General features: G+C 37.1%; 1 protein-coding gene and 1 long non-coding RNA gene across 7 annotated transcripts in view; one reads left to right on the plus strand and one right to left on the minus strand.

Annotated features, from left to right (window-relative positions):
* PKN1 (protein kinase N1) overlaps positions 1–14,765 on the minus strand; it is a 78,039-nt gene that overhangs the window by 49,241 nt on the left and 14,033 nt on the right. Inside the window, exon 1 of one of the 4 annotated variants that reach the window (XM_039349184.1) lies at positions 11,624–12,570. The exons of the other annotated variants lie outside the window; for them this stretch is intronic. Within the exon in view, the coding sequence (XP_039205118.1) occupies positions 11,624–11,629 (6 nt within the window). The 5' untranslated portion in view covers positions 11,630–12,570. Of the gene's footprint in view, positions 1–11,623; positions 12,571–14,765 lie in introns of those variants that run through there. 4 annotated transcript variants of the gene reach the window in all.
* The window catches only part of LOC120310601, a 29,599-nt gene that overhangs the window by 11,432 nt on the left and 3,402 nt on the right, over positions 1–14,765 (plus strand). The window contains exons 1-3 of one of the 3 annotated variants that reach the window (XR_005557409.1): positions 6,102–7,662; positions 9,573–9,694; positions 10,682–10,719. This is a non-coding gene — a long non-coding RNA (uncharacterized LOC120310601). Of the gene's footprint in view, positions 1–6,101; positions 9,695–10,681; positions 10,720–14,765 lie in introns of those variants that run through there. The other 2 variants (XR_005557410.1, XR_005557408.1) reach the window with 2 other exon arrangements.

The raw sequence follows: 14,765 nt of genomic DNA on the forward strand, positions 1-14,765 counted from the left end.
GCTCATGTTCATCTTTGCTGTGAGACCCAGTGCAATCTGACATTTTATTTATGTGCTACATTCATTTCTTTGAGTTATCTGTAATCCTAGGAAAGTGAATTTTTCCATACATTCCACTCTTTACCATCAATTACTAGTTTGATGTTTCTCTTCCTTGTAGTGGTCGTGAGCTTGGTCATTTTGATGTTCAGGAAGAGATCAAAATTCCCGCTTTCTTCTTTGATTTTCTTGATCAGATGTTCCAGGCCCTCTTTGGTTTCTAAGAAGAGAGTTGTATTGTTAGAATATCAAAGATTGTTGATGTTTCTTCCACCAATTTTTACCCCCATTTTTGATTCTTCACAATTTAGCTTCCTCATTATCATTTTGGTATACAGGTTGAATAAGAAAGGGAAAGAATGCAACCTTGTTCCACTCCTTTCTCTATCTTAAACCAATCGGTGTCTCCATATAGTGTTTGCACAGTGGCTTCCTCATTTGTGTACAATGATTGCACCCAACTTGACCAGATGTGCTGGTACCCCCAGGTCTTATAGCTTTTCATGATCAACACAATCAAAGGCTTTCTTGTAGTCAATGAAGCACATGTAAATGATCCTTTGGTATTCATTAGATTTTTCCATGATCCAGTGCAGAGTTGCAATATGATCGTAGATGCCATGTCCCTTTGAAAGCCAGCTTGGACATTTGATAGTTCCCTTTTGATGGCTGGTGGTAGATATTGTTATATAATTTTAAGCAGAACCTTCCTTATGTGAGGGATGAGAGCAATTGTGCGATAATTGGAGTAATCTTTAGAGTCAACCTTTCTTGGCAGTGGAATGAACACTGAGTGTTTCCAATTCTGTGGCTACGTGTTAGCTTCCCAGATTTTCTCGCACAGTTCTTTAATGACATTGGGAGGTACAGGTCTAAGTAATTCTGCAGGGATAGTGTCAACATCTGGAGTCTTGTTGTTTGGCAGTTGGTTCATCACCTATATGATCTCTTCCTCAAGGATGGTCGATTCTATTTCTACTTCTCTTTCCTCATCACCCTGAGGCTGGGCTCCTTTGCTACCTGCATACAGTTCTTCTGTACATTCTTGCCATATGTTCTTGATGCCTTCTTGGTCAGACAATTCTTTCCCTTGCTTGTTTTTAATGATACCTTTACAAGCAATAAATGATGTTCGGATCATTTTCATTTGCATAAATGCATTCCTGGTGTGACCCTTCATGTAGGCTACTTCAAGTTGTTTATACTGCTCATCCCAGTTAACTTCATTACCTTTCCTTGCTGACCTCTGGAGCTGCACTCAGCTTTCTTCTTTAATTAATTTAATAATTAATTAATTAATTAGGCTTCTTAACAGATGATAAGGAAAGAAGAGACAGTTAGTTGCAGGAATTTATGATGCCTCCTTGAGTGACAGAGCAATTGCAGCACTAATGACAGTTCTGAAAAAAAATCTAATTTAGGTTTAGAAGTAGGCAACTCTAGGCCATTTATTTACATATCTTTCTTATACAATATAAGATCCTTCAGTAAATGGTTAGTGACCAACTCCAGGACTATTCAAAGTATATTATTTTCTAGATCCATGTCTACTTGAATTTGGTCAAAAACTCTCTTCATCAACCCTGCTGGCTAATTAGAGATTTCCATAGTTATAAAATATAGCAGTAAATTATTAAAATGTGGAATGCCAAAAATAAGAGTTTTAATCTCAAAACTAAAATAGCTGTTAATATTTATTCCACAATAAGTAAGAGACTACAAATATTACTGCTGGTACTTAGTTTTTATCAAAGGCTTAATTCAATTGTAGTTGTTCACAGATGAATTCAATCAACATCAGCTGTTGCTTGCCTTGGCTTCTTACATGGGATAAGATGAAGATTAATTGGCAGTGGCAATTATTTCAGGCAATCCACAAAGAACAGACTCTTGTTTATTCTGCCACAAAGAGAACTTTTTTTTAATGCAGCTACAGTATTAACGAAACAAGACAAAAATTCTTCTATTAGAAGGCAACAAATTTAACTTTGTTCTTTTTATTAAAAAAAAAAAACAAATTTTATTAGTTTTTTAACTCTTACAACAAAGTGCTCGGGACACACAGTGGTGCTGGGGTTGTTGTTTATCCAACAATAAATCCATATAAAATAACCTAAGTAAATACATTAAATATTCCCTCTCTATTTCCCTCAAATAATATAATATATTTAAAATAATCCATTTCTATATTAAATTTCTATAAATCCTAATCCTGTTTTTAAACTTTATTAATTTACAATTACCATAATCCACTTTAACCTTAAATAAACATATTATCACTTCGGTAGATTTAACCTTGTTCTTGATAAACAGTTTTGTTTTAGGGTAGAAACCTACTCTATTCCTAGAAGCCTGAATTAAAAAAGATTAAGTTGCAAGTGATCACAAATACCTTTGTTCGGAAAACCTGAAACACGGAGTAGACAATAGCAGTTCAGAGTATTTGATGTAAAGCAGCATTTTTCGTTGTTTTAAGGTTGAAGTGAAGAATTTTTTTAAACAGAATTTTTCAGCCTCTTTAGTCACTTATTAGAAAACATATATGGATGCCCATTTTATATGCCATAATCCTGGACATCTTACAGCAATTACAATAAAATCATGTAAAAAAATTAAAAACCTAAAACAAAATCTCAAAAGGCATGGCGTTGGCACTCTTAAACAACACTTCCCAATAATACCAGCTTCACTGGATCCCAATGCTTGGAAGAAGAGCTAATTTTTGAAGGCCTATTGGAAGATTAATGGCCTGCCGATGGGGGGGGGGTTGTTCTACAAGATAGCGACCACTATTGAGAAGGCATATTACATTTTTTACAGAAGACACTTGGAGCATTCCCATCTATCTAGTGAAATAAGCAGATACCCTCACAGAGAGGCGATCCGACAAATAAGCTGGTACTATGTCATTTAGGGCTTCAAAGGTGATAATCAGTACCAGAAAAATTGGAAGCCAGTGCAGCTTGTGCAGCAATGCTACAAACCAGATGGCACTGACACCGTGCACCTGCTACATTCTGGATCAATTGCTATTTCCTGCAGCTCATCAAAGGAAGCTCCATACAGAGTGTTCTCATCACTGGGAAGTGGAAAGGCCACGAGTGACTGTGAGCAAGGCCTCTTGGTCTATGAATGGGTTCAACTGGCACAAAATGGATCTGTGCAAAGCCCTCCCCCCCAGCTACAGCATTCTCAAGCAGGATCGTAAGTCCAAGAGGATCTCAAAGTTGAGCATCAACTCTGCCAGGAAAGTGCTATCCCACTGAGAGTTGGGGAGGGGGGTTTACTACTTTCCAGTGAAATTCTCTTGCCGTTGTCATGTTCCTGCTTTGGCTTCCAAACCAGTGGTCATAGTAGTTGGCTACAAAATCCAGCCAATAAACCAAAAGGACTGTTCATTCACAGACTATAATACTATTTCTAATTCTCAACATTCTATTTCCCATAAATACCAATTATCCTCCGACATCACAAATATCTTATAACAACAGTGGCTGAATTTATTATTGTAGCACTGGATGGTTTTTGTTATTGAAATTGGGCAGAATTTTAGAACGGGAAATAAAACAATACCGTACTATGCAACATTCCCTTAGTGTATCATGGTTTTCAAGGTACTAGGGACACTGGCAATTTTCTAATGTATCCTGCAGGGCATTAACCAAGTGCCGATACAGCAGCGTGACAAATAATTCATGCTAGTTGGCAAACCGCCGACACAAAACAATGGGCATAAAAATCTTAACTTTACTGCCAGGAGTTCTGCATTCAGCAACTGGAGAAATAGGAAGGAGGAGGAGGAGGAGGAGGAGGAGGAGGAGGAGGAGGAGGAGGAGGAGGAGGAGGAGGAGGAAAAAGAATTCCTGCTATAGGTAGCATTAATTGTGAAAGACTTTAGGGTTAACAAGTAGCTTTCCTAAATTCTGTAAATAGTTTGATTTTCTGCAAATAATCTTCTAAATAACCCAAACCTCTTGCATAACAGAACCAAAACATCCACAAGATACTACAAGGATAAATGCTGGGCTCAAACACACCAGAACAACACATACATATCTTGACATGTACCATGATTCACAGCTTTCTGCATTTCACTTCACCATACTGGAAGCATTTGCACCAGTCATGGTAATAAATCTCTACTCTGGAAATTAAATTCTGCATTCACGCAGCTAGCTAACAGAATGAGCTTCTCAAACTTAACATGGCTAGATAAGTTATTGCCAACAAGGTATTATATATATACACAGAAAATCAACCTGCTCCATAAAGAAGGAGTTAAGCTGCTTGTAAGGGAGGGAAAGAGGAAGAGTCTCAGGGCCTTTTCCTCCCTCTTTTTTGAGCCAAAAGATATTTGGCCATTCTTTTCTGAACCTTGAGAGTCAGACCATCTGTTCCATATTTACACAGCAATTCTTTCTGGCCTAAGAACTGCTGGTTTCCTTCTTGCCAGTTTCAGCCTTTATATAAGCTAATGCTGTGGGTCTAAATGCAGGGAAATGCTTAGTGCCATGATACAGCACAAGGTAAATTTTACTACTGACCTTTTGTTTTTATATCCTGCACTTACACTAGAATGATCAATAAAAAAGCACAACGGCACTCCTCAATTTAAAGACAGAACAAGAAAGAAAGATGGAGGGGAAAATGGAAACAAAGATAAAGAGGGTTATTTTTAATGTGGTAAGGACTTTAGTTTTCCCCTCTGGCATCTGTGATGGAGCTATTGAATGACAGTTGCAAATAAAGTGAAACCTAGTAAATCTAGTTTTCCTGATGGCCTTCCTTTCTTACTGTAACAGTAAAATATCTGATGACTAATGGCTGCAAGAATGGTAAAACCCAGTGCATACTAGATCACAGAAAATAGGAAGGAAAAGGCTTTTAAGAAAATGCTAGCCTACTACAGTTGCTTTCTTATAAACTGAATGCCAACTACATTGCGCATACTAAAATTATTGAAATATTTATCCATTCTATATCTATTAGCTTTTGTTTTTAAAAATTATTTTATAATTACTATTTCTCAGACAACTCATTTGCAAATAGCAATAGACAGACTGCTTACTACAATAATATCCTTCTAAGATGCCAGATGTAACATACATTTAAAGAAGAGTCGGGAGAACAGGAAAAATAGCTTACGCCAATATCTTTGTCTTCAAAATCCCAAATAAATACATTCTTTACAAGATTCTTACTGTTCTGAAACTGTAACTTTCCTATTGCAAAGAATGGAAAAATCTGTCTTCTGTTTTCCAGTGATGAAAAACAAGCAAAACTGCAACTCTCCATCCTCTCTCACTTGCTTTGGCTTTTCCTTTGAACATTTTGTTTAGAAAAAATAACACTTTCAATTATACCTGATTTTTTTTTTTAATCAGGAAACTTTGATGTGAAACTAGAGATTTTCCAAGATGTCTCTCCCGCATGACGCCCCATTCTGCCCTCACATGTAACGCTAACCACCATTACAGGGAGTAGAATTTCTAAATCACATATGGAAAATTACTAGCAAATCCCCTGCCATTCACAGCTCAGATACTGGGGCACTAGGAAGAGTGTTAAAGCCAGATAGTTGGCAAGACAGTTTTCATTCTTAACTGTTCATTGTTTATTTGGTCATTTGTTACTCAGAATTCTGATTAGAGAGGCTGATAAGTTACAACAAACAGAGGAATTGGGACACATCCTCTTTTTTCAGGGGCCTTTGGATTTGGCCTGCCAGTCTAGATTCTCTCAGAGGACCAAGCTTATTTAGCAGACTCTCAAAGACTGCTACAGGACAATATAAACCAAACTCAAATTGTTACATCCACCTTCTGCCTTGGAATTTTTTCATGTTTGGTTGCTCTAGGGCAGGGGTAGGCAACCCAAAACACTCAAAGAGCCACTTGGACCGGTTTCCCACCAAAAACAAAACACCGGGAGCCACAAAACCCTTTTGATATCTAAAATGAAGATAACACTGCATATATCCTTTTTTACCTTTATTATAGGTGTGTGTGTGTGTGTTTATGTGTGTGTGTGTGTGTGTGTGTGTGTGTGTGTGTGTGTGTGTGTATACGTATATATGTATATGTATATCTAGGGGGTATAGAATTTCTTTTCTTTCTCTCTATCTGAATTCTCTTTCCTCCTTTAAAGTACTGCAGGCATACAAAGAACAGACTGAAGCACTACCCAAAGTATACATTTATTCTTTTCCAGAAAAACTTTGGGGGAAGGGTTTGTTAAAGATCTTATAAGCTTGGCACATTTTCAGTGTATGGCTGAATGCCTGTATCAGGCTCTTCAAATCCAAGCCAGTTCCCACATTCACCATTCTCAGGGCCAAGGAAGCATAAGAACCTGTCTGTTTGACCCACCTAACTCCTCTATAAAAGCTCCCCGTTAGCCTGCTTTTTGTGGATAATTCAGATGAGCTAATCTATGGGGCCATAAGGAACCCAAAGTATTTGCTGAAAAAGACACAGAGATGCAGATCAAAGCCAAAACCATCCCAAGTGCTGAAGGACAAGTGGCTAGAAAAGATTCTGCCCTACTGCTAACACAGTGGGATGTAGAAGTTTAGCAAAGGTGTGATGGCAACCAAGGCATCCAATTTCCTGCCAGCAAGCTCCCCCTGTGTAGGTCACTAGAGTTTAGCAGGGATTATGAGAAACTTTGCAGGAAGACGTTGTTTCTGTTACCATCCATAGGCAAAATGGGAGAGGGGGAGAAAGGATGGCGCTTGAACAAAAACGGCCTTGATTTTGAAAAGCCAAGAAATGTTCTTTGCCTGAGCAAATTCATTTTAGGTTAATGAAGCAAGGCTGTACTTTCTTCCACCCCTTTTTCCAACTCTGTCTTGGACAAAAGCCAGTGAGAGAAACTGACTCAGATGCTGGGAACCAGGGGAAATTGTTGCCTTTTGTCCAAAGGGACCTTCAAAAGATTTGCAATTGTGTAGGAGAAGAGAACTGGTCATACAGTTGATTCATCCCTCCCAAGAATCCCTGCCAAAGTATCAGGAACTAAACTGGCACATTACAGACTAATGAAGCAGGCTGTGTCCATGTTACAATAAGATAAGAGAAAATTTCCCACTAGGCCATCTGAACCCACCACCCAGCGCACCCATTTAGTGGAACTGATTATAGTGGGATGCATTTAGTACTAGGAGGCACTTAGCTGAACTAGAATTACATTTATTGATGATTGGAACAGGGATTAGTGCATGGATTAAAAGCAAATTCACTAAGTGAGAGCAAGCATCACAGCTTGCAATACTTGGTATTACCTCTCAGACTAGAGATTCTGGACATTTCATCCTCCTCTCTAGGGAATCCTGATAGATAAGATTATAAATTTCTAAGTGAATGATCAGCACTCCTGCTGAACTACAATTCCTAGGTTTCTTTGGGGAAAATTAAGACAATTATAATGGGACACAAAAAGTTTATAATACAGGACTGTCTGAAAAAAAATGTTATGATGCAAGACATTGTTCCTGGAACAGTACCTATGAGCAGGTGATATGTGGAACATGTTGTCAATTAATGATTACAATTAGAACAAGGTGTTTGGTTTCTTTCGTTCTGCCTTCATGGAAGAAGGGAGAAAACAAGGAAAAATGAACAGGTAAAACAGCTTTTTGTACATGATTTAATTGCATTTATAGCTTATTATTCCCTTTAGTCATTTTACAGTAATTATAGCAATCTCTGTTATTTAATCCCCAATATGATACTATATTCAGATATAACAATTTGAATTCTGGAACACAGGATTCACAGCCAATAATTATCAGCAATTATAACTATGAATGGTGGGTGATGGAAAGAGCTCTTCCTCCACAAAGAATGGAAAATAATCAGCTAATTTTTAACTCATCCTTAAATTATCTAATTATGGGGGACCAGAAGATTGATGAAATTTATCCATCCTACCAAATTATTTAGTGAGGACAATATGGAAAAAGGGCAATGAAGAACTCTAAATGGATTTCTACAAACAAGAGGATCAGGCATAAGGTGCTTAACCTCTTCCGCTGGGTGTGTTCAAACAGAGGTTTGATAATAATGTATCAGGAGTGCTTTTATTTAGATTCCTGCACTCAGCAAGAGATTAGGTTGATGGCTCCTTCCAATTCTAGATGAGGCTTACTATAAACAGCACTGAATGATGCATATTATAGCATAGTAGTAATATTTTTTTTAAAAGCCTAAATACTAATGGCGAATAGTCCAAGAGAGAGACTGACGAGGAAAGAGATCTTCTGGTAGGGATGGAAGCTTGGTGAAAACTTAATTAAACTGTTCTGGAAAAGACAATTTCCATCTTGAGAATCATTAGAAAGGATTTTTTAAAAATGTCATCATAATGAGTCATATTTGGAATACTATGGACAGTTCTGTTCAACAAACAAAAACAAAGAAGTGGTGAAATCATTTTCCTATGGAAAAAATTGCCAAATTAAGCTTCTTTGCTTAGAAAAGAAAGAGGTATAAAATTGGACAAGTCATTGAAAAAATAAAAATAAGTTCTTCTTCCCATCATTAGATCAGAACTTTACAGCGTGTAAGTGAATGGGAACATGGTTCCTCAGAAACCATCATACTTGGGAGTCCTCCTTACCAGGTGTTGCGAGATATCTGCTCTATGACAAAGAGTAACAGTATCCTATCAACCAGTGAAGTATAGTGCTTTCTCTTGACTATCAGTCTATCCTAATATAAGTGTTGTCCTCCCTAGAGAAGAACTGTTTCACAAAGTAGGCCATATGAACCTATCCTATTTTGCAATCCTACTTTGTATTTAATTAAACCCTGCCATTACTACGAGGCTGATGTTTTCAGTACTGTATCAATTTTCCAATAGAAAGGGTAGTAAAGTATCTGAATCCTGATTTAGATTTCTTTTAAACCATTTTAGCAATTTTTAACCAATGGAAATACTGTACTGAATTCTGTATGTTAGGCCACACAGAGAGGACTGGCTTCAACCAAGGTCACCTCTGAGTTTTCACATTAATGGATGGCATTTCTTGAATGCAAGCTGATTTAGCCACACAAGGAGAAATACTCCAGTCACTCATTGTAAACTAAAAGACAGAAGCCTGGAGAAAAGAATAATGGGAAGGCTCTTTGTAAATCACTCAGTCTTCTAAAGTTAAAGTGGTTTAAAAAATTCATAAATAAAACAAGCTTAAGCATACTTTGGCTAAGGAAGAAGTATAGAAAACAACTTGAGATTTAGAACTGCTTGACACAGCAGCAGGGAAACTGTTGTTTAATCAAAACATAGCTAAGGCCAAGAGGTGTCTGAGATAACAAAGAGAGAAACAAGGAAGCCTTCATTGCTGCCCTTCACTGTTCCCAGCTGCAGCAGCAGCAGCCTGGGGTTTACATCACTGTTGGGCTTGAGCAGCATTCATAGTGGCTATGAGATAAAAGTAAATTTACAGTTATGTTATCAGATCTGCTTCTTGACCAGATACCTGGTGAATCAAATGTAATCTGTGAAAATATGAACACCTGCTGTACTTTTAGAAAGTGACGTTGAAAGTGAACATCATGTGATCGGAGCAGGAGCCAGTAGCAATGAAGTAGCCACCACTTTCCCAAATTTCATCCCTTGGGAGTCATGGATCCCAGACACATGGACACATTCTGTAAGTCAGCCATTTAAGGTACCTTGGTTCAAAAACTGTTGCCTATGATTTCATCCAGTTAAAGGTCATACAACAAGAATTTCAGTAGTATCTAGATATGCCCTAAGATTCAAAACAGCACATTAAAGCGAAGTTGAGAAAATCATATCAATGTTTCTAAGTGCAGTATCCCTCATGGACAAATTATAAGACATTTGTTAATTAGTTGAAAACTACTTTGCATTCAATCATCCTGCTTAAATTCCCTCCTGTCAGGTCCAAATTAAATAACAGCAGCCAAGGGAATTTAAATAGAGTCTTTGTTCCTGTTTTAGCATGGAAACAAGGAGTAGGGTTAAACAGATGAAGGTAGCTTTTCAAAAAATCAGTCAACTTGTTTGCTGTTGGTTAGCAAATTGCATGCTGTTATGTCTTGCTGCTTCTTTTGTATGAAGTAGAAGAGCAAGCAGTGGCAATCAGGAGAATAAAAGCCTTTGAAATGTGAAATTATAAAAGATAACTTAAAATATCATAACTTGAATGAATCCTTCAGAGAAAGAAAAATGATTGGGAAATTGCAAATGTCATCTAGGAAATGAAATTGGAATATTCTAGAATACATATGCAATGAGAAGTATTTCCTACCTAAATTAATTACACTAGAAAAGATTAAGCGAAAATGCAGGACCGGCTTAAAATATTGTACAGTACATGGATTGACAAAAATAGTTTTGGACAGTAATATCAAAGAAGCAAACAGGACTGATCGTTACCAATATCTGCACACAAAGAAACAGCTTTGCTTAATGTACTCCACAAATAACTATTTCCCTTCTCAAAATGGAAGATCACTCCATTCTAAGACATACATAATAAATTTCAAGACACACCTTTCAAATGATTTTTCATTAAGAAGCTACACATTTTGGCTGACCTGACTAGCTAATCAGCCTAATTTTATTTATGAACAACACTGATTTCTTCTTTGTCTCTTCCTCTTCTTTGTAGGAGTCATAATAAGCTTGAATCCACAAAGCAATTTACAGGTATTTTGAATATAGTACTATGAAATATAATATGAAGCCAGAGATAAGAAGGAATTATTGTTTAGCGAAAGATGATTAAATATATCAACCTTTCTTCAAAATATGAAATATTTCTATTGTTAAATTAGCTATTGAAAGATTGAATACACGAACTAGATTTCTAAATCTTTTTTATTGCAAAGGTACTTGGTTTTTGCTCAGTTTTCTAATCCATTGCTTTCTGAATCCATGTACTTTTGATTTAGTTCGAAAATTTGCTAATTTTGGCTCAGTGTGGAATCAGACCTAACAATTGAGTTATTACATTATAATAATCAAGTATATCAAAATTGTACCTCAAGGTTTGTTTACTGTTTTGTTGTTCTTTAATACCGATAACAGCATATCTTTGAAATAGAACATGTCTCTAATTATTTCATACTATTCTGAAATTGTATTTCCTATATGTGTACAGACAAATCCAAGGACCAAGGACTATAGTATAGCCATACTGTTTTGTTCCAAGTGGCATCCATAAAGTGGAATGGAAAACAGTGGATTCCCCTCATCTCCCAATACATCATTCACTTGCAGCTACTTAAGCACAAAATCGCAGGAATGGACAACTTATGAAAATAAAGCTCTGATTAACATATTGTCAACATTAGCCAATTGCCAGTCAGAGCCAATATATAGCAAAGATATTATAAGAAATGAGTATCCATAGCAAACTGTCTGCTTGTACAACAACAGCCATTCAGAAAAGTTGTAACTTAGCCTTGCAGTGAAGCCACCAGAACAGCTTCTCAAAATCAGAAGCAGGCAGATGTAGCAATCAGAGGCACTTTGTATTCAAAGAAGAATCTCATTCTCTTTCTCACACACACAAATACACACACTAAAAGAACCCCATTGCATCTCTCACCTCCATCGCAGAAAGGATTCAAAGCTTTGAGCATTGAGAAGTACAAGCAGTTCTTCTCTGTTTTTCCAGACAATATTCTGTACCCAAGATGAATGTGGAAATACTAAACAGGCACACAAGAGCCTTGGCAGACACATGAGCTCTCATTCTCACTTCTCAAGCGTCCAACATGAAGCCCTTTTACACACACACACACACACCCCATGCAATATAGCATTACAGGGCATCAGTTTCTGGTTTCAGTTCCGTTTTGTGAAAAGCAAATCAGTCTCCAGGCAAGAGGCTGAAAAAGTTTATACTGCAGGGTAGAACAGCATAAAGCACTCCATGCATTTCTGAATTGCAACTCTCAATAGCTGCACAAATCATGAAGGATGCCTTGAATTCTAGTTCAAAAACATATGGAATACTACAGGTCACCTTTCTCTATTCTACAGCCCACATTTACAATTGTTTGCCGCGTCCCACAAACATGTGACCACATTTTATAATGGTTTTGCTGAAAAATCAGCATTTACTTCTGGTTTTTGGCAAAACCGGCCCATAGGGAACCATTGGTTCACTTAGCAGCCATGTTGTTTGCTTTATGTTGGCTGAGTTCACTTAATGATCATCACAAAAAAGGTCATGAAAAGGGTGAATCACGTGGGTGATCCAACTTACAACCGTCACGACTTACAACCATGATGGACAGGCTCCATTACAGTCATAAGTTGAGCATTACCTATAAAACATACATTCATACACATAGTGCCCTCCAAGAATTGTTGGGTGGCGAGGTATCTCGCAGTTTGGGCTGGGATGTATTACTGGAAGCTGAACATGTATAAACCCAATCTAGACAGTAGCCACTGTGACCAGAAACTCCCAATACTAGGCATATCCTTGTGTGAATCTACATGTGCTTGCAAAACTATATACATATGTCTAGAGCAGTGGTTCTCAACCTTTTTAATGCTGCAACCCCCAACTGGTCGTAAGTCAAGGACTACTCAACCGGTCGTAAGTCGAGGACTACTCAACTGGTGCAGCACCGTTTGCAGAATGGGACTTTTGGCGGGCTCAGCAGGGCAGAGACAGCCTGGACAATTGCTATTGGCTTTTGAAAGCCAATAGAATTAGACTCTATTCAAGAGAGTCTATTCTATTGGCTTTCAAAAGCCAATAGAATAAAAGAGAGTAGCACAGCTAAGGAAAAGGGGGGAAAAATGGCGGACTGTGTTGTTTGGCGACCCCCGTGAAATGGTTGTTCAACCCCAAATGGGGTCCCGACCCACAGGTTGAGAACCACTGGTCTAGAGTCTTGTAGATTTTCTCAGGTGAAAAAAATGTACAAGTAAAATTTTGTTGTAAACAGATTTGGGAAACAGAAAATATACATAGGAAATGAACCATATTTCAGTCTCAAGTTTTTGAGATATGCAAGCAGACTTAGATCGATCGGTGGCTATAAAGATATAATTTGGGAGCTCGCTCTTTGTAACCTAAAAATTATTCACATCAGGTAAATGTGCCTATGCCAAACTACATTTTAGGTTTTGCTCTATGTTAAAAACTCTGCATTTTCTTCTATTTAGACACAGAGAAAGACAGCTTGAATCCATTACTAAGGAAGTAATTTGAGGCTCCTGGGACATGAGAAGCAAGAACTGCATAAACATTTCCAAAGAAATATTTGCATTATTCTTTTAAGAGAAAAAAAATAAGTCAAATAACATTGCATCTTTAAAATCTAATTTATCAGGACTGGGCCACAATCTGGATGCAATAAATTAATCAAAAGAAGCCATAGAAAGAAAGAAAGAAAGAAAGAAAGAAAGAAAGAAAGAAAGAAAGAAAGAAAGAAAGAAAGAAAGAAAGAAAGAAAGAAAGAAAGAAAGAGAAGGAAGGAAAGAAAGCAAGGGAAGGAAGGAAAGAAAGCAAGGGAAGGAAGGAAGGAAGGAAGGAAGGAAGGAAGGAAGGAAGGAAGGAAGGAAGGAAGGAAGGAAGGAAGGAAGGAAAGAAAGAAAGAAAAACATATCTGGTTGGGGGGGTGATGTAAAACTGAAGGAAAATAAAAAGCAAACAAAACAGGCAATGAAAATTACATACAATTAAAATAGTTGCAGCTGTCATTTCAAAGGCAATATTAAGTGGTAATTCAATTATCCTGGCTTTGGTAAATTACTGAATATGTATCACTTAATTTAAAAAAGCACTGTGACCTCAGTTCAGGTAATGACCTGAATTTCTTGACCAAGTACACATAATTTCAGAATTGGATTTCCTTCTGAAATTCTTCCCACTCCCTCCCCCCATAGGATAGCCAATACCTAATAGCTTGGTAGGTTGTAATGGTCCTTTCCTATAAAGATAAATAACCATGGACCAATCCTGACCTCTTTTTGGTGGCCTGCAGAAATTTTGCTGTGAAATTTAATGCCCCAAAATACAAACATAATTTTGGTAGAAGCAAAAAGAGGTCAGCAGAAAGGCTTATCACAATGAAAGGGTTCTTTTTTCCAATCTCTGAAAATCCTAGTCCTACTTACGTGTATAATATCATAGTGACATTGCTGCACTCACTGCAGCCATTAGTTGCCCAAAAGTATCAAAATAAAAGTATGTTTCCCTCCCTAAGTAGCTGTCAAGTGTTTTGATATTGCTATTTTTCAGATTTTCAGAATCCGACCTAACTGTGCTATTAGTCAAAAATATTAAACATTGTTGATTAAATAAATTAATATAGGAACAATGCTGTCATCTGATTCTGACTGTGGACTGTGTCTTTTATATGTAGTTTTTTGTTACTGGTATTGTTGTAAAGAGAACAAAGTCTATAACCAAAAAATAATGTCCAGATTCAGCAACTGCCCTTGACAAAACACTGAAATAATTTTAGCTGAGAACTAAAGATGCCAAAGATCCTGTCATTTTCTCTTTTTAGTTATCTTGTAGTTATTAAACTGGGCATTAATCCAGCATTGATTAACTATATCTAATTAGATGGGCATCATAAATCTTCAAACTATATGGTAAAATCAAACCTGCTATACACCAAACCAAGCATGATTGGTATTAATTTTACAATTCATCACAACATAACCAAGCAGACTTATCAATAATTTCCTTCTTATGCAGGCTATTGTTCAACTTTATAGCC

The sequence above is a fragment of the Crotalus tigris genome, unplaced genomic scaffold (genome assembly GCF_016545835.1).
Source record: "Crotalus tigris isolate CLP2741 ecotype Arizona unplaced genomic scaffold, ASM1654583v1 scf7180000018229.695902, whole genome shotgun sequence".
NCBI lineage: Eukaryota > Metazoa > Chordata > Lepidosauria > Squamata > Viperidae > Crotalus > Crotalus tigris.